This window comes from Myxocyprinus asiaticus, chromosome 32 (assembly GCF_019703515.2).
Source record: "Myxocyprinus asiaticus isolate MX2 ecotype Aquarium Trade chromosome 32, UBuf_Myxa_2, whole genome shotgun sequence".
In the NCBI taxonomy this organism is placed as follows: Eukaryota; Metazoa; Chordata; class Actinopteri; order Cypriniformes; family Catostomidae; genus Myxocyprinus; species Myxocyprinus asiaticus.
Window position 1 is genome coordinate 36782667 of NC_059375.1, and position 22847 is coordinate 36805513.

General features: G+C 36.8%; 2 protein-coding genes and 1 pseudogene across 5 annotated transcripts in view; 2 read left to right on the plus strand and 1 right to left on the minus strand.

Annotated features, from left to right (window-relative positions):
* LOC127423652 (protein tweety homolog 2-like) overlaps positions 1 to 9553 on the plus strand; it is a 107000-nt gene extending 97447 nt beyond the window's left edge. For 2 of the 4 annotated variants that reach the window (XM_051668154.1, XM_051668155.1), the window contains exons 12-15: positions 335 to 520; positions 1852 to 1930; positions 2438 to 2464; positions 5174 to 9553. In XM_051668154.1, the coding sequence (XP_051524114.1) occupies positions 335 to 520; positions 1852 to 1930; positions 2438 to 2464; positions 5174 to 5254 (373 nt within the window). In that variant the 3' untranslated portion in view covers positions 5255 to 9553. The remainder of the gene's footprint in view (positions 1 to 334; positions 521 to 1851; positions 1931 to 2437; positions 2465 to 5173) is intronic. The other 2 variants (XM_051668156.1, XM_051668157.1) reach the window with 1 other exon arrangement.
* The window catches only part of LOC127423658 (uncharacterized), a 622288-nt gene extending 612713 nt beyond the window's left edge, over positions 1 to 9575 (minus strand). The window contains exon 1 of the mRNA XM_051668165.1: positions 6538 to 9575. Within this exon, the coding sequence (XP_051524125.1) occupies positions 6549 to 7280 (732 nt within the window). The 5' untranslated portion in view covers positions 7281 to 9575 and the 3' untranslated portion in view covers positions 6538 to 6548. The remainder of the gene's footprint in view (positions 1 to 6537) is intronic.
* A 2957-nt stretch (positions 9576 to 12532) lies between these two features.
* LOC127423237 (dynein axonemal intermediate chain 2-like) lies at positions 12533 to 22425 on the plus strand (annotated as a pseudogene).
* The last annotated feature ends 422 nt before the right edge of the window (positions 22426 to 22847 follow it).

The window sequence follows — 22847 nt, forward strand, 5'->3', positions numbered from 1 at the left end:
TGTACTGCATTTTGGGGGCCCAAAATTAAGACAAAGTATTTGGACACTTTCTGGGTGTCCAGTGTTAGCAGAATATGTCCAGAGTTAATGTGATGAGCTACACCTGTTGTTATTCTGCTACCTGTGTGAGCTTGAGGGGAACTGACTTCATTCAGCCACTTAAAAACGAATTGGGACCAGTTGATTATAAGGAACTGCAAAAACATGCTCAGACACTTTTTTACCTAAAGCAATGGAACACATACAATATAAGTGTGACTTTATGTGTCCAAAAGTGTCCAAATACTTATTGGTGCTACTGTATACTAATCCAATGCTGTTTCCCTCTCCACAGAGAAAGGGATTATGATGACATAATTGACGGTGACCCGTTTAACCCTCAGAGTCGACGGATGGCATCACATCACTCACACCCGGGCAACATGCACAGCTTCTGCAGTTATAGTAGCAGTATGGGCAGCCAGACTAGTCTTCACCCTCCCACACAGACTGTGACCAATGCACCCATCTCAGAGTATATGTAAGAAACACTCTAACCTAAACGGGGGGGGGGGGGGGGGTTGTGCAGGTTTAAGTGATTTACAAGGACTTTTTTTAGGTTAAAAACAGGTAGTTATAAGGGTATTATGCTATAAATGTGGTTTATGAGGACATTTCTAGTGTCCCCATAATTCAAATAGCTTAAAAAAAAAAAAAAAGCATACTAAACGATGTTTTATTGAAAATGTAAAAATGCAGAAATTTTTTGTGAGGGTTAGGTTTAGGGGTAGGGTTAGGGGATAGAATCTATAGTTCGTATAGTATAAAAATCATTATGTCTATAGAGAGTCCTCATAATGATAGCTGCACCAACGTGTGTGTGTGTGTGTTATTGTGATTGATAAATGGTGTCTGAATTGTGAATGATAAACAGACACATTTTTTATGGTGAATTTCAAAATAACATGTCCAGGTCACATTGCATCCCAAAATAAAGAAAAAAACTGAAAAAATACATTTTTTATTTTATTTTAAATATATATATATATATATATATATATATATATATATATATATATATATATATATATATATATATAATATATATAATGTTACATACATAAAATATATGTTAAAGTTTATATGTTTATTTTTATAAGAAAATTAATCCTATTTTAGAACTATTAAGAATTTGTTTTATTGTGACAGTATATTCACCCTAAATTCTCATTACTGTAATGCAACCAGATGTTTTACTCTTGAGGTTTTCCCAATATTCTTAAAGGTAATTTTCATTAAATTATTGTTACTGTGATAGTGATACAGTATATTTTACTGTTTGTACAGTATTTATATTTTGTACAGTAAAACATTACTATATTTTTTTTATTTTTTTTTAAACTGCCATAAACAAGACAATACTGAAAATACTATTATAATGTATAGTCATGAGAGTGGCACTTTTTGTAATTACGATAATGAGAATACAGGTGGAAATGTGCTTCATTTTCATGAAAATATTATGACAATAGTAATGATCCTAAGAACAGGCTTAATTTTCTTTATACAATGTATCGTTTATTATTTATTTTGATTTTGAGGTAAATAATCACTTGACAGATACTGTATGAACATGTTCTTGATGGGTTTCCTGAGATTCATTATTTTGATGTGATGTGTTTAAGGGGGGAGACATACATTTTCTTTTCATGAAGGAATATTAGATAATATGAGAATATGAATAGAATATTAGAATCGTAGTAATGATATATACAGTATATGATATTCAAATATTTGTGATTTATATTGTTTCTAAAATTTAACTCTCCCTTCTCTTTTCTCTTTTTATTCATCTCTGTCTTGTTTTGTTAGAAACCAGTCTGCGCTGTTCGGTGGGAACCCACGTTTTGAGAACGTTCCTCTGATCGGAAGGGGGTCTCCTCCTCCATCGGTGCGTTGGGCTCCAGAGGCCAAGTCCTTCTCATGACCACACACACACACACACACACACACACACACACACACGCACGCACACACACGCACGCACACACACAAAAACTCCACAGTGTAAAATCAAAACACAATGACAATGGTGAATACCAAAGACTTGGCATTCTTTAAAAACAAATCCACAGGACAATCATTTTAAAGTCAACATGAAATCAAAATTAACAGCATTTTTGTTCTTAATAAACATTCCTGGTCTTATTATGCGGGGTCAGTTTTGATTTCATGTTGGTTTTAAGCTCACTTCATGATTATGTCTTAATTATTTCTGCCCTAATTCTTCTATTTGTTCATTTATAGCTAGTGGCTTTTCTGCTGTCTTCTGCTAATAGCTTATTTTACGTTTTTCTTTGTTTGTTCGTATGTTTCTCTGTTTGTATGTTTCTGTTCTTGTTTTCTTCTTTTAACAACATCAACAACAACAACAACAAAAAACTATTTATATTTGGAGCTTTACTCTCAGCAATATAGAAACCGCGTAAGTTGCCATATGATTTCCGTATGATTATCCCAATCCCTCTGTCCTCTCTACCTCCCCTCAGTTTTTCTTTGATTTAATCCCTTGTTTTTCCCCAGTGAGTCTGAATAAATTTTGTCTGGGTGGTTTTCCCTTCACTCTTGGCATGGATCCTCATAGACACACCCATACTGTACATTGTTAGACTCGCTTATATATTATGTTATATACTCAGGTATATACAAACTACCCTAGTGATAGGAGATCTGAATCCCTTCACAGTAGTAGTGTTGCTTGGCTACTGGCATGCCTCACAGACCCTTTTGTCAGCTCTGTGGAAGTCAGTCCTATAGAATACAGTGTTCTAAAGAGTCCTTGTCACTGTTTTCTCATGTTTCCATTTGTAGTTTAATGATTTAGATGTGAGACAGGAGGTTTTGCTAGTGCAGTACCCAATTAAAGGAATAGTTCACCCAAAAAGGAAAATACTTTCATCATTTACTCACTCTCATTGCTGTTTCAAACTGGTAGATTATGACTAATTTCCTCTTTTAAACACCAAATGAGAGATGATATATTTTGAAGAATGTTTACACTGCTCTTTTCAAAAAACAAAAGTATATGGTGACCAGGGGCTGTCAAGCTCCTAAAAGGATGAAAATGAATAAAACAATTAATAATAATAATAATAATAATAATAATAATAATAATAATAATAACATATATATATATATATATATATATATATATATATATATATATATATATATATATATATACAGTTGAAGTCAAAAGTTTACATGCACTTAGGTTGAAGTTATTAAAACAAATGTTTTTAACCACTCCACAGATATAATATTAGCAAACTATAGTTTTGGCAAGTCATTTAGGACATCTACTTTGTGCATGACACTAGTAATTTTTCCAACAATTGTTTACAGACAGATTGTTTCACTTTTAATTGACTATATCACAATTCCAGTGGGTCAGAAATGTACATACACTAAGTTAACTTTGCCTTTAAGCAGCTAGGAAAATTCCATAAAATTATGTCAAGCCTTTAGACAATTAGCTAGTTAGCTTCTGATAGGAGGTCTACTGAATTGGAGGTGTACCTGTGGATGTATTTTAAGGCCTACCTTCAAACTTTGCTTGACATCATGGTAAAATCAAAAGAAATCAGCCAAGACCTCAGAAAAAAAAATTGTGGACCTCCACAAGTCTGGTTCATCCTTAAGAGCATTTTCCAGACGTCTGAAGGTACCACATTCATCTGTACAAACAATATTACACACAGTATAAACACAATGGGACCATGCAGCCATCATACCGCTCAGGAAGGAGATGCATTCTGTCTCCTAGAGATGAATGTAGTTTGGTGCAAAAAGTGCAAATCAATCCCAGAACAACAGCAAAGGACCTTGTGAAGATGCTGGAGGAAACAGGTAGACAAGTATCTATATCCACAGTAAAACGAGTCCTATATCGACATAACCTGAAAGGCTGCTCAGCAAGGAAGAAGCCACTGCTCCAAAACCGCCATAAAAAAGCCAGACCAGTTTGCAATTGCTCATGGGGACAAAGACTTTACTTTTTGGAGAAATTTCTTCTATTCTGAAAAAATAAAAAAATAAAAAAATGGAACATTTTGGCCATAATGACCAACGTTATGTTTGGAGGAAAAAGAGTGAGGCTTGCAAGCCAAAGAACACCATCCCAACCCTGAAGCATGGGGGTGGCAGCATCTTGTTTTGGGGGTGCTTTGCCGCAGGAGGGACTGTTGCACTTCTCAAAATAGATGGCATCATGAGGAAGGAAAATTATGTGGATATATTGAAGCAACATCTCAAGACATCAGCCAGGAAGTCAAATCTCGGTTGCAAATGGGTCTTCAAAATGAACAATAACCCCAAGCCTACCTCCAAAGTTGTGGCAAAATGGCTTAGGGACATGTTAAAATCAAGTAGTGATCTGGACTGACCTAAGACAAGGAAAGTTTTCTATAATTAAATGTCAGGAATTGTGAAAAAAGAGTCGAAATGTATTTGGCTAAGGTGTATGTAAACTTCTGACTTCAACTGTATATATAAATATATATATATATATATATATATATATATTAAATACGTTTTAAATACATTTTAAAATACATTATATTAAAAATAGTTTATTAAAAATATTAAAAATATAAATAATATAAAAATATATGAAATACACAATATATATATATATATATATATATATATATATATATATATATATATATATATATATTTAAAACTAATGTTTGCCATACATTAGTTTTGCGTGACTGTCTTTATTCACACACCGTAGCTCTAAAATCTAATTTGCATTCACATATAATCAAATATATCACATCAGTACACTTTGCACTAGGTTTGACATTAATGATGACAAACACCTTTAGTTTAGTGTGGAAAAAAAATACATCATATGGGTTTGGAACAACATAAGAGTGAGTACATGATGACATCAATTTCATTTTTAGGTAAAGTATTCCTTTAAGTGTTCATGTTGACTACATAGTATAGCCCTATGTCTTGCCCTTTTACAATCCTTTAGATAATCGAATCTGCCTTTGCCCTATAAATGATAAAGACACTTAGTAGTCCATATCAAGTGTCCTTCATTTTCATTTCACTCTCAAAAAAAATATTATCCTTGTCTGTATGGTGTCAATTTTGACTCATCTGTTACTGTTCTCCACAGTACTCTCCAACCATGAGAGCCACCTACCTCTCCATGACTGAAGACCAGATCAGACACTTTGGGGAGGATTTCCAGGCGTAGAACTGATCTCCTTTCCTCTGTCATGTATACGTTTCCCCTGCTGTGAATCTTTTCACTCTGGGAAAATGGACACACTGAGAACTCTCACGCCAGCATGTGTGTGCACCCTTCTGTGTGTGTTACTGTAACTCAGCAGACCACAGTCTGAGAGGAGAACATCTTTCTAGAAACTGTGTGTTTGGGTACTTGCTTGCATGTATGTGTGTGTTTGTCGATAATTATGATGGTGCAGTGCATCTGTTTCCTCACTACTGACACATACATGTGAGGTGCTGAAATATCCTTTCTGTAATAATCTGTTTTACTTGTACGTTTACACTGTGTCTTTCATCTATTAGACTGATGGTCTTCCCTGTTGCCTTTTTAAAATACATACACTGTTCGGTGTGGGTAACCACAATGTTTTGGCACAGAAATTGAGCACATTTTTCCTGACCTGTGTACATAACCTTAAAAAAGGTTACCCATTTGTCGTATTAAAGATCATTGCGGACACTGGTTGTATTATGTATTGATATTCTGTCCGTTGGACATTTAGTCCTACTGATCTCATGAAAATTACATGACTGTGGCGACAATTTAGCAAAATTATATTATGTGGTTCCTTATCGCGGCATTTCCGAGGTGAAATGTGCACTGAGTGGCACTAAATGAGAGTTAAATATTCTTCCAAACAGATGAGGTTTTTAAGTTTATTGATCTATCAAGTTTTAAATCAACAAAGCCTACCTCCCTACCCTAAATCTTAAACCTAAACCTAACTGATAGTGTCATATTAAATCAAGTAAACGTGAACTGAAAAACCCAATTGCTAAAGCAACCATGTCATTTTGTGGTACTTCTATGACACTTTCGGCTAATGTTTTGATTTGCATGCTTTTCAGGACTGGTATCCTGGTACCATATGCTCCATCAGTGTCTAAACAAGCTTGTAAATGTAGTTGGTTATGTAATGCAAATGTTAAAATGTATTGTCTTACAAGTCATGCACTATAGTAAAAGTGGTTTGATGTCATAAGATAGCATCGTGTGAGGAACAGGGCAAAAAAATACCTGTTTATGAACTGATAACACTATGTAACACAATTTTTGTTCCTGGGTAGTAAGTGTTATTTCCTAATTGCGTATGCCTCAAAAGTATAGAAAATGGCTATTATTCCCCACAGACTTTGCTTTTGTGACCAGGACAGTGATATTTTGAAATGTACCTATTTCCAATGAGAAAATGGGCGAATTTGTGTCCAAATTAACATGTATTTATACTAAAGTAATACAAAAATGACTATCAAAAGATTTAGAAGTGAGTAGTTTTTCGAAATTTACGATTATACCGTAAATCACTTTCACAAATCAGCCCCCAAATGTAGTCTCCCATCATGTTCTCGTTATACTGTCCTTGGTAGCGGCGTTCAAAATCCAGTATATCCTGGTGGAAGCGCTCGCCTTGCTCCTCCGAGTACGCTCCAATGTTCTCCTTGAATTTATCAAGATGAGCATCAAGGATATGGACTTTGAGGGACATCCTACAGCCCATTGTGCTGTAGTTCTTCACCAGAGTCTCAACCAGCTCCACATAGTTTTCAGCCTTGTAATTGTCCAGGAAGTCCCGAACCACTGTGACAAAGCTGTTCCAAGCCGCTTTCTCCTTACTAGTGAGCTTCTTGGGGAATTCATTGCACTCCAGGATCTTCTTTATCTGTGGTCCAACGAAGACACCGGCTTTGACCTTTGCCTCAGTCAGCTTAGGGAAGAAGTCTTGAAGGTACTTGAAGGCTGCTGACTCCTTATCTAGAGCTCTGACAAATTGTTTCATAAGGCCCAATTTGATGTGCAGTGGTGGCATCAGCACCTTCCGGGGGTCCAACAATGGCGCCCACTTGATGTTGTTCCTCCCCACAGAGAACTCGGTCCGCTGTGGCCAGTCCCACCTGTGGTAGGGCGCCTTGGTGTCCCTGCTGTCCCAAAGGCAAAGATAGCAGGGAAACTTGGTAAAACCGCCTTGGAGACCCATCAGGAATGCCACCATTTTGAAGTCTCCTATGACCTCCCAGCTGTACTCCTCATACTTCAAGGCATCCAGCAAGGTCTTGATATGTATCCACTTAGGCAACTGGAACTAAACTGAACTGGTGGGCTTAAGGCCCCTGTGTTTATACTACTATTTATATTACTGGAAAGTTCTAGAAGTTACTCCAAGTTTACTCAGCACTGAAACTATCTGGAATGTTCTGGAAAATAGGTAAATTACAAAATATCATAGTCCTGGTCACAAAAGCAAAGTTTGCCATTTTCTATACTTTTAGATATAAGCAATTAGGAAATAACACTTACTACCCAGGAACCCCCAAAAATACAAAAAATAAAAATAAGAAATGTGTTACACAGTGTAATCTGCCATTTTACTGCCGTTAATTGTGTGAAAGGAAATAAGTCGTTGTAGTGCCTCTAGTGTTCATTTCACTAGGAAACTTACGATATGTACAATGAGCTACGTTAAAATCAGTTTGCAAAAATGTTGGTATAGTAACCTGTTACTATGAGACCAAGTTGCACATAGTGTACAGTGTTGCTAGTGCCAGCATCATTAAACTTTAAAGTAGGTGTGTTAGGTACTTTTCTAAGCAACTGATGCTCATGAAAAGGTGTCTTACAATTTTTGTAAACTTAATAGATATGTCATCACTTTTATGATGGCTAACTCTACACTTTTTTTTTTTCTCTCTAATTTTAAGCCATTTTTGGCGCCCGAGAATGGAAGCATGATTTGTGCCTCGTAAAGACCCCATGAAATCACTTGACAAGCACAGTTTTCATATCCTATTATAACATGTTCCTGTTTAAATAGGAAATAAGTGCATGGGACATATCAAAGGTCCCTTTTTAAATAGTCAGTAGGCTTTAGTTTACGTCAAAGCTGAGAATCATGATTTGCCTCTTGATATTGTTAGTCAGAGATGGCTAATGGGAGGGACATGATCATTCCAGAGAGCATTACATTGGACAAACATTTGTATATGAGTCCAAGATTAGTCATTGATATCCTTGATGGTTTGTTCCTGGAAGAAAAAGACTTTAAATTGTTAGTGCTCCTAAAAGTGTAGTTTTAGATGTACACTTTTAGGAGCATATAGATGACATCTAGGCTAATAGACATGGACTAAAAGCCACAGAAGTCCTACATACGTGGGGACTTTTTTGTTTCATAGGTAACAATTTACAATAAGGTTCCATTTGTTAACATTAGTTAACAACATTAGTTTACATGAACTAACAATGAACAGTACTTATTAAGCATTTATTAATCTTAGTTAATGTTAATTTCAACATATAATAATACATTTAATATCAAAAGTTGTTTTTGTTAACATTAGTTAATGCACTATGAACTAAAGTGAACTAACAATGAACAATAGTATTTTTATTTACTAACATTAGCAAAGATTAAAAATGATGTAAACGAATATTGAGAATTGTTTCTTCATAATACCTAATGCATAAATTAATATTAACGAATGGAACCTTATTGTAAAGTGTTACTTTTTAATTTCTTTATTCACTGAGCGGCCAAGCTGAAAACAGTTCTTTGTTTGTAGTGCATTGTGAATATCAGGGATGGGACATGGAGGAAAAATGACTTTCTGTCAGCTTTGTTTTATGCATGTAGAGGTTTTATGAAGCACAAACTAATCACTTGAGATTTAAAGTGATGCACTAAAATGTTTGTTGACATGTGCTCCTACAATTGTCCTATAAATAATGTATTTCTAAATAGCCTACCTGAGGTACCTGCCAAATTTCCCAGCAAGCACAAATGAGGGATCATTTTGTATGGGACTTTAAATGACAAACCTTTTTACCAGATCAAGTAGGCAAGCATATTATCCAGAGAGCACACTGAGCCAATACCTTCCAATGCAGAAGATCTTAGAATATTTTGTATTAACCTGACCAGCTGTAAATAACATGTATGATAATATGTGTTGTTTGTGTGATTTTATTTGCATATCTTTGTTTGCTCCATTCTTGCCACATATCTTGCTTGATGATAAAATTAGCTACTTGGACAAATAACAGTGTGTCAAATTCAAAATGTCTAGATCTGAAAGAGGTCCATGGTGGCATCGGTTTGGTGTATTATTGCCTTGTTAGAATGTTTTTTTTTTCTTCTTCTTCTTTTTTATGGATTTTAATACCTTGGGTGCATGAATAGCACTGTTCTGCCGACACTGTGGTGGTGCTTAATTTCTGTCTCATGTAGAGGAAAGCAATATGGTCAATAATAAAACATTTTGCATTGAATTGAACCAAGAAATTTGTTTTCAGATTACACAGTTTTGTTGAGTGTGGAATGGAGAAATCAGTGTCTCCATTAGTGAAATAGACATAATAAACTCTTTCAAAAATAGGGGAGACTAGGCAAGTTGTCACACTTTTACTTCAATGATGTTAATATATGTAGGTACATAAAATCTTGGCTACAAAAAACTAGAGCATTTTACAACACATGTTGAGCTTTTGTGCATGGGCATCTTGTCACATGGGGTAAATTGTCACTGGGAATGGGCCATTAAATAGACTAGCCTATAGGCTTTTCAGCCAAATGTAATTCAAAATGATTCAAGAAACTGCAAATATTTAGTGTAAAGGTATCAAACTATTTTTTTAGCCATCAAAAATGTAAATTAGTAAATTGTATAAAATTGCAACATCTAAAACACATGTGACAGATTTCCCTGACCAGACATTAAAGGGGAAATACCTTTATCTGTCCTTCCTGTTAAAATGTACCTTCATGTATGCAAATACTATTTAGCCCAAGATGAACGACTTCTATTAAGGGAATGTTCCGTGTTCAATACAAGTTGAGCTCAATCGACAGCATTTGTGGCATAATATTGATTACCACAAAAATGTATTTTGAATCGTCCCTCCTTTTCTTAAAAAAAAAGCAAAAATTGAGGTTCCAGTGAGGCACTTATAATTTAAATGAATGGGGGCCAATTTTTTTTTTTTTACATTAAATACTCACTGTTTCAAAAGTATAGCCACAAGACAAAGGATATGCATGTAAAAATGATTTTAGTGTGATAAAATCACTTACTAACCTTTTCTGTGTGAAGTTATAGCTAATTTTACAACTTCGTTACCATGACGACGTAATATCAACAATACCTAAAACCCTAAATGACTGTAAAAATGACAATTAAAACAACTTTAGAGCTCAAGTAATACACACGTTTTAACAGAAGAATTATGTAAGTGCTTTTATAAAATTATAAGCATCACATTTCTGTGTTTAAACCCTCCAAAAATGGGCCACATTCACTTTCATTGATCCCATTAACCTCTATGGTAAGTGCCTCACTGAAACACAGATTTTTTTTTTTTTTTTTTTTTTTTTTTTTTGAAAAGGAGGGACGACTAGAAACTAATTTTTGTGGTAATCAACATTATGCCACAAATGCTGTCGATTGAGCTTAACTTGTATTAAACTGGAACATTCCTTTAAAATGAACGGGAGAAATTGGAACGCCCAATATGGAGGATGTGGAAAGTCCCGCCTTACAGGTAAAAGAGCCAATCATCTTTTAGATACAGACATCGCCTGTCAGTCAACTCGAGAACGCACATGCACATTAGCTGGACCAGCCTGAAAAATACAAGTAGGGCTGCAGGTCGGAGACCTCCAAATGGGGGCGGAATCTCCGAAATAGGGCGTGGTTACTCCAAAAGGGGTGGGATAACCTCAAAAGTGGTTGTGCCAACTCCAAAAGGGGGTGTCACTTCCACTCACAGTTAAGGTTAGGGAAAGGGTTAGGTTTGGGGCTCCCTATACAGGTGCATCTCAATAAATTAGAATGTCGTGGAAAAGTTCATTTATTTCAGTAATTCAACTCAAATTGTGAAACTCGTGTTTTAAATAAATTCAATGCACACAGACTGAAGTAGTTTAAGTCTTTGGTTCTTTTAATTGTGATGATTTTGGCTCACATTTAACAAAAACCCACCAATTCACTATCTCAAAAAATTAGAATATTTTGACATGCCAATCAGCTAATCAACTCAAAACACCTGCAAAGGTTTCCTGAGCCTTCAAAATGGTCTCTCAGTTTGGTTCACTAGGCTACAAAATCATGGGGAAGACTGCTGATCTGACAGTTGTCCAGAAGACAATCACTGACACCCTTCACAAGGAGGGTAAGCCACAAACATGAAACTACTTCAGTCTGTGTGCATTGAATTTATTTAATACACGAGTTTCACAATTTGAGTTGAATTACTGAAATAAATGAACTTTTCCACAACATTCTAATTTATTGAGATGCACCTGTATATCTTCAAATGCGAGTTGGAGTTCACGCCCCTTTTTGGAGCAATGAAAAATAGAGCTGTTCAGACGTAACGTAAATTTGTCGGGTGCTGGTGCCTTGTTTGTTTGACTTGTATTATTTAAATCTTTTTGCAATAAAAAAAAGGAATCTTCAGTCAATATGACGTCACCCACGCCGCCGGTGTTGCTAGGATACGGTAAAGTCCCGCAGACAAGTGAAACTCTAAAAGCCTTAAAAACACCGAAACAGCCCGCACACAATCAGGTAAGAAATTAAACAGCTAAAATGACTGAATGTTTGAATGTCTGAGGTTTTAAATAGTTTAATACTAAACGGATGTCTGTCAAAAACTGATACTGGCTTTGGAATGTTGCCTAAAATTTGTTAATATGTAGAGCACTTAAAAATCCTTACAACAACAACACAACAACAACAACAATTTTTGGCTGGTCTGCAGCTTACAATGTTTAGTCTAAACTGCTCAATTTAATGCCCATGACAATGTGTCGTTTTCTGTTAAGACTGTATGCTGGTGTGCTGCTTTTTGGTTGGCCAATTTAATAGTAAAAAAACAAAAACAACAACAAAAAAAAAAAAAAAAAAAAATTATGTATAATATCAATCGATATGTATAAAATGTTGGTGCAGTTTACATAACTACTGCAGGTTCAGTCTTTTAGTATTAATTGATCAGACAGTCCAGTGATCAGTGCATTTTATTGGCTTAGTCGTGAGGTGATGTGCTGTTAAAAATGTAATAATAAATAAATAACAATGCGTTTTCATCATGTTATAGCAACAATAATTTGCCACAATATATAGTAAATCTGAAGTGGTTGAAAAAGTGCAATGGACTAATCACTTTTCAAAAGCGGTAATTTTAGAACATAGACACTTGTAGTATTTGTATAGTCCCTTTTACCATGTCTGACCTTTAGCATTCACAATGGAGATTGTGTGCGTGTACACAAAGAAGCGCAGTGAGTTTGGCCGCCAGTGTAACTTCTCAGACCGGCCGGCTGACCTGCATGTGGACATACTGCCTGACACTTCACTGGCTGCCAACTTCAAAGTGAGGGATCCATGTGATGTAGCTGTACAGTGCACCCAGGAAATGTCTGAACATGATGTGAGATGAGCATTTAACATAGTAACAAATAACAGCAAGTAGGTTACATTTATATGACTCTTTTTGCCCCTATTAACACTTAACTTTTCTTTTTTTATGCAAAATAGAATCCTTTTCACTCTTGGTCAGACTCTTGGACACCACGTTATATTCACATTTGACAATTTTCAGTTTTCAAATCACCCAAAAATTCCAAATTTCTCATCATTTACTCACCCTCATGCCATCGCAGTTGAGTATGACTATCTTTCTTCTGCAGAACACAAACAATTTTTTAAAGAATATCTCAGCTCTGTAGGTCCATATAATGCAAGTGAATGATGACCAAAACTTTAAAGACCAAAAAAGCAAATAAAGGCAGCATAAAAGTAATCCATAAGACTCCAGTTATTTAATCCATGTCTTCAGAAGCGATCCAGTCGGTTTTGGGTGAGAACAGACCAAAATGTAACCCCTTTTTCACTGTACAACTTGCCATGGCAGTCTCTAGGCACGACCATGATTTCAAGCTATATTACACTTCCTAGCACTTGACCCATGCACAGAGCGCTCGATGATGCTAGGAAGTGTAATCAAGCTTGAAATCATGATTGTCAAGGAGACTGCAGATGTCAAGATTTATTGTGAAAAAGGAGTTATATTTTGGTCTGTTCTTACACAAAAATGATTGGATCGCTTCAGAAGATGTGGATTGACCCACTAGAATCATTTCAGAGCTTCAAAGTTTTGGTCACCATCCACTTGCATTGTATGGACCTACAGAGCTGAGATATTCTTCAAAGAAAAATTGTGTTCTGCATAAGAAAGAAAGTCATACACATCTGAGATGGCATGAAGGTAAGCAAATGATATAATTTGTGTCAATCATAGTCTGATATAATATGAAATTTTCGACTTGTTCAGGTGAATACAGAGCACTTTGAATCAGAGTCATGAGGAATAAACCATGTGGAGGGAGGCTGGCCCAAAGATCTCAATCCAGAAGACATGGAAGTGACCATTCGCTACAGAAAGAAAGTGGAGAAGGATGAGCACTATCAGAACACCATTATGCAGACTGCTGGCGTGAGTGCCTTCAACTATAACCCATAAATGTTATCGTAGTATGTCAGTCACAGTGAAGTGAACAACATTGTGCTTGGCTTAGATGTAAACCTATTGTGGATAGAGAGTGCTTATTCAGAAGACATAAACACAGTGTTCTTAGCAGAATTCATAACGTGATTTTGATTCTGACTCATCTTGTCTTCCTGTCCACTTAAGCTCATGGAACACTGTATCAAGCAGAACAATGCCATTGACATCTATCAGGAGTGTTTTGAAGATGAGGAGGTGGTGGAGGATGCAGAGGAACAGCCATCAGCTAAGACCATCAATTTCTTCAGGTTAGTATGAGAGGTGATAAACTGATATATATTGGCCAAAAAATCGGCTGATATTTGGCCATTTTGAGATTATCAGCATCAGCCAACAACTGTTTGATTGGCCGATTAACAGACGTGGCCTTTACACCTAGGGTCAATTCCAAAACCGACCAACATTCTATTATTTGAATGTGTTATTTTGAAGTGTTCTGTTTTTGTAATTGACACAAAGAGAACTATTGAATCAGTAATTAAAACTTTATTGGATCTGGTCCACTGTGGTTTTTCCTAGAGACCCAAATGAAGAAGTGTACTTCCACCAGTTTGTCCAGGCACCCAGATGGCAACCATAAATTCGCTGTTGCCTATTCTTCACTGGAGTTTCAGAGAGCACCCAAAGACATGAGATTCGACTCATACATATGGGACATTGGTATACCATAACGCTTTGATATTCAATAAAGAATTCATGTTGGTATATTTATGACTCTGTAATATATCGTACAGCACACTCCGTTTCTTTTGTAAAGACAACAGTATTTACATGTTTTTCCCAAATTTAGAAAACCCCAATAAGCTTGAGATGACTCTGAAACCAGTGTCTCCGATTGTTTGTCTGGATGACAACCACAAAGTCTCTCACATTCTCGTTGGGGGAAGCTACAATGGACAAATTGGTGGGTTTTATCACCTGAGGACCTCTATGGATACAAAATGTATCACCTATTCCAACTACCATAGCTTTTCTTGATCATGAATGGAATAGACTTCCTTCAAAACTCTCATGAACCCTTTCAGTAGTGTAATTAGATTGGCCTAAATCCCAAGTTTTAGTTCTCAATAAATTAACTGTTAATGGAAAAAGTACTCTTGTCCTTGTCTGAAAGGCATCTGTAATGTAAGGCAGATTTGGCTCTTTGATTTCCTTTTTTGAGCTCAGACATGCTGAAGGCCTTACAGTCTAATGGCCAGACTAATGGTCTTTGGCATTGAATGCAATGCTAAAAATAATACATAGTTTGGAATGGCATCTGTAGGTGTCTTTAGGTACATTTCTGGTGAGATTCTTAAAACATTTAGCACAAATGTATGTGTTTGAAAAATTATGCATGACCATCTTGTTTCTACCCACATTTCCAGCCTATTGGGACACACGGAAAGGCAGCCAGCCAGTAGAGATGTCCACCATCGAGCACAGCCATAGAGATCCTGTCTACAAGTCATCTGGCTCCAGTCTAAGACGGGCAGTGATACCTTCTCAGTTTCTACAGATGGTCAGGTCTGTGTGCAATAACACAGCAGTCTAAAAACAAAGAAATAAAATCAATATTTCATAGCATTCTTTGAGATGGATTAGAACTGCATGGCCTCACAAAAATGTCTAATTAGTCAGTAGGGGGCAAGCACAGATGGTATAGTAAAAAATTGTGAAATTTGGCACATTAATTGGGGTGGGTCTGAATATCCCTAGTTTTAATTTTGGGGTCTCTATATCAAAGCCTTCAGTACCACCAACAGTTCTTACATAATTGTTTTTCTCATTACTTTTGAAATGAATGAAGTAGACTCTACAGTGTTCATCGAATCATCTTCATATTTGTTTTAGATTATCTTGAGATCATGCCAGAGAAAAGTTTTAAAGGGGTCAAGACATGCCTATTTTTATTATTTTAATATATTTCTTGAGGTTCACTTATTATGTTAGGAAAGTTTTTTTTTTTTTTGCACAAAAAATAGTCATATATATATATAAAACATGATAATTTTCCACCCTTGTTCAGACTGTCTTTCAGAAATGCTCATTTTTGGGGCTACTTCTCTTTTAACCCCTTAAACTCTGGTGCATTTTTGGGCTGCTGCCCAAATTTTTTTCACACTCAAATGTAAAAAAGCTTACCATTCACACATCATCTTCTTCTTTCGGCTGCTCTCGTTAGGGGTCGTCACAGCGGACCCTCCGTGATCCGCATATTTGACTTGGCACAGGTTTTACGCCGGATGCCCTTCCTGACACAACCCCTAATGGCTGGGGGATTCTCAATTATACCTACGGGGCAATTTAGAGTCTCCAACTCACTTAACCTGCATGTTTTTGGATTTGTAGGGGAAAACGGAGCACCCAGAGGAAACCCACGCGAACACGGGGAGAACATGCTAACTCCACACAGAAAATCAAAATCAAATCAAATCACTTTATTGTCACACAGCCATATACACAAGTGCAATGGTGTGTGAAATTCTTGGGTGCAGTTCAGATCAACATAGCAGTCGTGACAGTGATGAGACAGTAACAATTTACAATAACATCAAATTAACACAACACAATTTAAATGTCTGATATACACATAATTACACACAACAATATACAAATAATAATATACACTGTACAGTATACAATACGCACTATATAGATACACATTATTCAATAAAAATAAAAAATAAAAATAAAAATATATAAAAAAGTATATATAGTAGTATATATAGAATGTACAGTATTGTACTGTATTGACATTCAGGCTGTCGGTTGATAGTCAGTTGTTGAGAGAGAATATAATATAATAATAATATAATTTATGACAGTCTGGTGTGAGATATAAGAGTAAGGGTAATAAAGTGCAGTGCTGATGTATTTTGATCGTGGGAGATCAAAATGAGACATTGTTTACTTGTAGAACAAAATATGCCATCCAGAAGGAAAAGGATGCAAAACGCTCTAATTTTGGCGCTCTAATGCATTTTAGCCCTCACAGACGTACTCATCCGTAGACATTCAGTCTAATTTTCAGTTCAAGCACAACCCTTGTTGTTTTATCGAATATCTTAGCCTCTGAGTGGACTAGATGATTTGTTTTGCATGCTTTTCCTTCTGGATGGCATATTTTGTTCTGCAAGTAAACAATGTCTAATTTTTTTTTAGAGAATGTCCTAAGGTAAAAGCAGATTTCTACCCCATTACCTCTGGGTGGCGCTAATTTTCAATGCTAATGTTTTGAGGCCTTATTTTGTTATTTTAAGTAACAAATGCAAAAGTGATGGTTATCTCTGAAAAGTTCAGATTCTAAGATTTCAAATGATACCTCATTTGCCTACGTGAACTTTATTCGCGATATAGCGCTCCCCTTTGGACCTGCCGGCGGGTCTATAGAGTTTAATGGGATGACTGTAAACTGCCATGACCAGCTGCGTTTCCACTTTTGTGCCAGTGCGAGTCAGGGCTATCAACTGGTCAGCCGGGGCCAATAGCTTCGGACCTCGAGCCGTGAGACCAAAATCGATCTGCATTTCCATCATCGGGCCATTTGATTTTTAGGGAAATGTTGCGTTTCCCTAAAACACGCCCTTAATGCACTGTTCTGGTGCCAACATCATACACCCTGCCCATTTGACAAGTTAGAAAGAAGCTCAAGCTGAGGTATCAGATTCTAGAGACTAGCTAGGCCTCATAATGAACATGGTGGAGACCGAATCTGCTGTTTGTTTGCTTATTTTGGTCTTTGCTTTGTGGAAAGCGAGACCTGACTCAGTGAATCTCCCCCTTTGACACTGACCCCGCCTCAATCCCCAGTTGGCCTTCTTTGTCCCAAGGAAAAATTGATGGGCCAAAGGCGCTTGGTCATTGACAACGAGGAAGTCCCAAGGAAGCACAATGAAGCCCCAGAAGTGACAATGGGAATGCAACTGGCCCTGCCACACACTAGCATGCCCTCATTTGGCCCTATAGTGGAAACACGGCTATTGGCTCTCTGCTCTTGACTGACCTGCTCTCTCCTTGCCATCTCACTGCTCACCGCTGCTGGGCATTGACGGAAGTGATAAGGTAAAGTTGGAGTTGATGTGTTGTTGTGGAGGCAGTCAGATGCAAATGTCTGCCACAGTGTGACATCACATTGTGGAGGAAGTATAGAACGAGTCGTTTTGGCAGCTTGGTTTCAACAAATGCTCTTTTTGCAGTGAGGAAGAAGAATGTTTGAGTTCTGAAACTTACAGTATGTTTTTATAGTACAATGACCTCTTATATGTCAAAAGATCAAAGAATTGATTCCTCAAGTCATGACCCCTTTAAAAGCTTTTTCAAAACACCGAACTGTTTTCGATATACCAATCATCTAATTTGAATCTTTCTCAATATACCAATCAACGAATTTGACCACAAGGATGGCAAAAGGGAAGTGATGCTCTATCTTGGCAACACTTTGGCATATTATAATTAAACTTTGTAATTGTCATTAATACGATCCCGTGAGTATATCTGACCACTTTGAGGACAGCGCCACCTACTGGTAAAATGTTGCAGAGTTAGGTTTATTTGCTTTTAACCTTTGAAATGGGAAAAACAATCGTGCTGAAATGGGAGGAATGTCCTTTGACATTCTTAATTTATTTTTATTGCAATGTTTATGATGTTTCTGCTATGCTTGGCTACATAATTGCTGTTTGCAGCTGTATTATTAAATATTGTAATCCTGACACCAGGTACTGTGGTGGGACATTCGTAAATTGAGTGAGTCCAGCGAGACACTTGTGTTGGATCCTAGTAAGAAAGCGAACCTTAATAATGCCCTCAGAGCAATCTCACTAGAGTTTGAGACGACTATGGTAAGATTCTTTATTATTTCTTGGCCTGTAGCAACAACAGATTCAGAAAAAAAAAAAAAAAAAAACTTGAGTACATCTGTTGTTTTTTATTTCACAAGCCCACGAAGTTCATGGTGGGCACAGAGCAGGGGCTTGTGATTTCATGCAATCGTAAGGCGAAAACCCCAGCTGAGAAGATTGTCTGCACATACAGTGGACACCATGGCCCCATTTATGCCCTCCAAAGGAATCCATTCTTTCCTAAGAACTTCTTGACCGTAGCTGACTGGACTGCCCGCATCTGGTCAGAGGACATCAAAGAGTCTTCCATCATGTGGACCAAGTTAGAACGTCTGTGAAGTTCTAAAATACTGATTTACAACGCTCACAGTGGTTTATTGTACAGTGTGCAATGGCTTTGTCTTATATGTACAAACACATCATCACAAAAGTAATTTCTCATTTACTTCAACTGAGATTTGGACTTCTCATTTCATTCTCCTGAAAAGTTTAAACACATATTTTATCTGTTTCATTCAGAAATACCTCACGTGGATTGAGAATGCCTTTTCATGTTAAAGTAGTTGTATGGTCTAACTGCTTGCACAGGCGCCAGTATTTCTAATCTCTTTCTACAGGTATCATATGGCCCATCTGTTAGATGGCTGTTGGAGCACAGCCAGACCCTCCGTCTTCTTTATGGTGAAGATGGATGGCACCTTGGATGTGTGGGGACATCCTGTTTAACCAGCACAACCCAACGCTCAGCCTCAAAGTCAGTCCCAGAGACAGTATCTCCTCCCATACTGACAACATCTAATCATTATTTGTTTTAAAATATATTCACATGTATTATGCATGTGTTTGTTTTTCTCATAGGTTTGTGATGAAGCTCTGTACAGCATCCGGGTACAAGATAACAGCCATTTCCTGGGCTGTGGCTCTCAGTTGGGAACCATCACAATGCAGGAGATATCACAAGGCCTGTGTACACTGCAGAGGAATGAGAAGGCCCTGGTCTCAGAGGTGACATGCAAACACACTTTCCATTACATTTGCATAAACATTCAATCTTTAGTATTCTCACCTTTGAAGATCCCATGAAATGGCATGATGAACGTGGTTCCCTGTGTAGACGTATTGCATTTCTTTTTGGAACCAGAAGTTGGGTCGGGACATATTGTAGGGGTCACCTAATAAAAAAATAAAAAAAATTAGCTAATCACTTTTAGTTTACATTACATTATGATTTGCTACTTGGTAATGGTAGTTGGAGGCACGTGGTAATAGTAGGGGAAATTATCACTCTTTATTGGGCAGAAATTGTATAAATGATTCATCAGTTTTTGTTTGTTTGACGGAAGAGAAAGTAAATGCATACAGTATTTATAATGTCAACTTTTAGAAGTACACTAGCACATAGATGGCCTCAAAACTAACAGTCAGACATGTTTGTTTCATGGGGTCTTTAAATGAAAACAAGAAAAATGTCCTTCTGTTGTACACTGAACTGTTCTGAAAATTTCTGTTTTTTTTTTTTATTTTATTTTTTTTATTATTATTATTTTTATTTTTTATTTTTTTCTCCCAATTTGGAATGCCCAATTCCCAAAGTGCTTTTAAGTCCGTGTGGTCGCATAGTGATTCGCCTCAGTCTGGGTGGTGGAGGACGAATCCTAGTTGCCTCCGCGTCTGAGACCGTCAACCCGCGCATCTTATCACTTGGCTTGTTGAGTGCTTCGCCATCCACCACAGCAACCACGCTCAACTCACCACGCGCCCCACCGAGAACGAACCACATTATAGTGACCACGAGGAGGTTACCCCATGTGACTCTACCCTCCCTAGCAACCGGGCCAATTTGGTTGCTTAGGAGACCTGGCTGGAGTAACTCGGCACGCCCTGGGATTTGAACTAGCGAGCTAGCGAACTCCAGGGGTGGTAGCCAGCGTATTTTACCACTGAGCTACCCAGGCCCCCGTGAAAAGTTTTACTTGACGAGAGAATATTCTGGAAGCTCTGCACAGAGAGATGCGTCTGAAGGAATGCAGTCGCTCCGGGCAGAGCAAAGAGGATGAGGGGAAAGAGGGAGACGGGGAGGAAAGTGTGGAGGAACTGGTGGCCAGAGCAGAGAGTGAGTTCTTTGAGATGATACAAGTCGAGAAGAAGAATGAGAGGAATGAGGAGAAAGACGGAGAGAGGGTCAGGGAATATTAACTGTGCACATCCTCAACAGATGTTTTGCTTACAGTGTTCGGATGGGGAAAATCTGCTAATCAGTTGTGTCTTTTTGTGTGTTTTTTTTTTCTTATTCACTTACAATGCACAATTTAGTTTAACCAGGTGATAAATGTGCTGAAATAGCACTGTGCCTTGAGTATTAAAAATTAAGACCATGTCCACCACTAATAGATTTTTGTTTGAAAAGTTTTGATTTAGCTATGTTTATGCTTCGCATCCACATTGGAATGGTGTTTTCCTTCACTGAAAAACAGACATTCTAAAAAAAAAAAAAAAAAAAAAGGCTAATACCACATATTTTGAAAAATGAAGGCATTAGGAAACTGAAAATATATGTAAATTAGGCTTTTTATAGATAGGAAACTAGTGCAATTTGCCTGCCGCAGTTATGTTTTTATGTCAGTCTTAGTGAATTTTTCCCTCGAGTTTTACGCTTAGTATTCTGATATTTTGAATCTTTAACTGCTATACTGCTCAGGTTTGACATTAAATGATTCTGAAAACCTGCTTTCAGTCAGCATTAAAGATGCTTGTGTGCGTATACGTGTGTGTTTAGATGGCTGTTGTCGTGTGTGTTTTAAGAACAGCCTGTCAAAGAGAATTGCCCCCCTTTGTGGAGGTTTAACAAATTGGACCCCATGTTAGGACTGTTGCTCCAATAAGATAAGGGTCCCGAGCTCAATATATAGCCCTAAGAGCTGGTGTGAAAGTGTTCAGTTGTCAAAGACAAAGCAACAAAAATCAATAAGGTCTACTTTGTTTGTACCCAGAATGGTTTATGTTCCTTTATGATTGGTTAGGAGCCATTATTTGAGGCCACATGTCTATCAGCATGGGTGATGGAATTAATGGCTTTGGCCCTATCAAGGGGCTAGGTTATTATGAATTAAAGGTTTAAAAAATTAGGTTTGCATTTAACACACATCACGCCAGATGAATTTGTCAGTCTGTGCCAAAAACATTCTTTCTAAGATTATTTGTTGTTTCTTGTCACCTGTAGGAAAAATGCATGTGTGAAGAGAAAGCTTTTCAAGAGGAGCATGAAACTAATGACATCACATCCTTTACAAGAAGAGAAATCGCACTGTAGATTGCCAACACAGATACTGTCATGCCTAAAGTCAACATGAAATGTTTGCAAATAGTTTTACTTCCATATTATGAAGTATTAAAGAATGAATGTTTTGGAGCGTACTCTCCGGTGGGACTTGATTTTATCCATCTGGAACTGATTGTGTTGTGCAGATGGTTGGAGGGGAGGGGGTTAAAAAAGTAATACGAATTTGTGACATCATGCAAAAGAGAAGTCATTTCAGAGGCTGAGCAAGTTATTACAATCTGATTAAAGATTATGAAGATAAACAATTAATCCATTTTTTTAAATAACAATATGACTGTGAAGGTGCAGAATAAAGTAAATGGTGTAATTTTGATGTTGACTTTAAGAAATGAATTCAACTGCAACTATGATTTCCATATGTTAGGCAACATAATGTAGACTTTAATAAAAATAAAAAAATACATTTTAGCATTTTTATTTCAAGACAGTTTTGAGTGTTTTTTTCTGGACTTTCACTCATCTTCCATGCATGCTCTTTACTGGAAAACTGTTATTATAATAACTGTTATTATAATTAGTTTATTAAAGGTTACTATATGCCTCATCAATGCTTCAATCACTGACGTGACACTCATTTTTGTGCATTTGTGTGTGTGTGTGTGTGTGTGTGTGTGTGTGAGATAACACTTTACAATAAGGTTTTTATTTGTTAACATTAGTTAATAACTAATTAACATGAACTAACAATTAACAATATTATTACAGCATTTATTAATCTTGGTTAATGTTAATTTCAACATAAGTTAATGCACTTTAAACTAACATGAAAAAAACAATGAACTATTGTATTTTTATTAACTAGCATTAACAAAGATTAATAAATTCTGTAAAA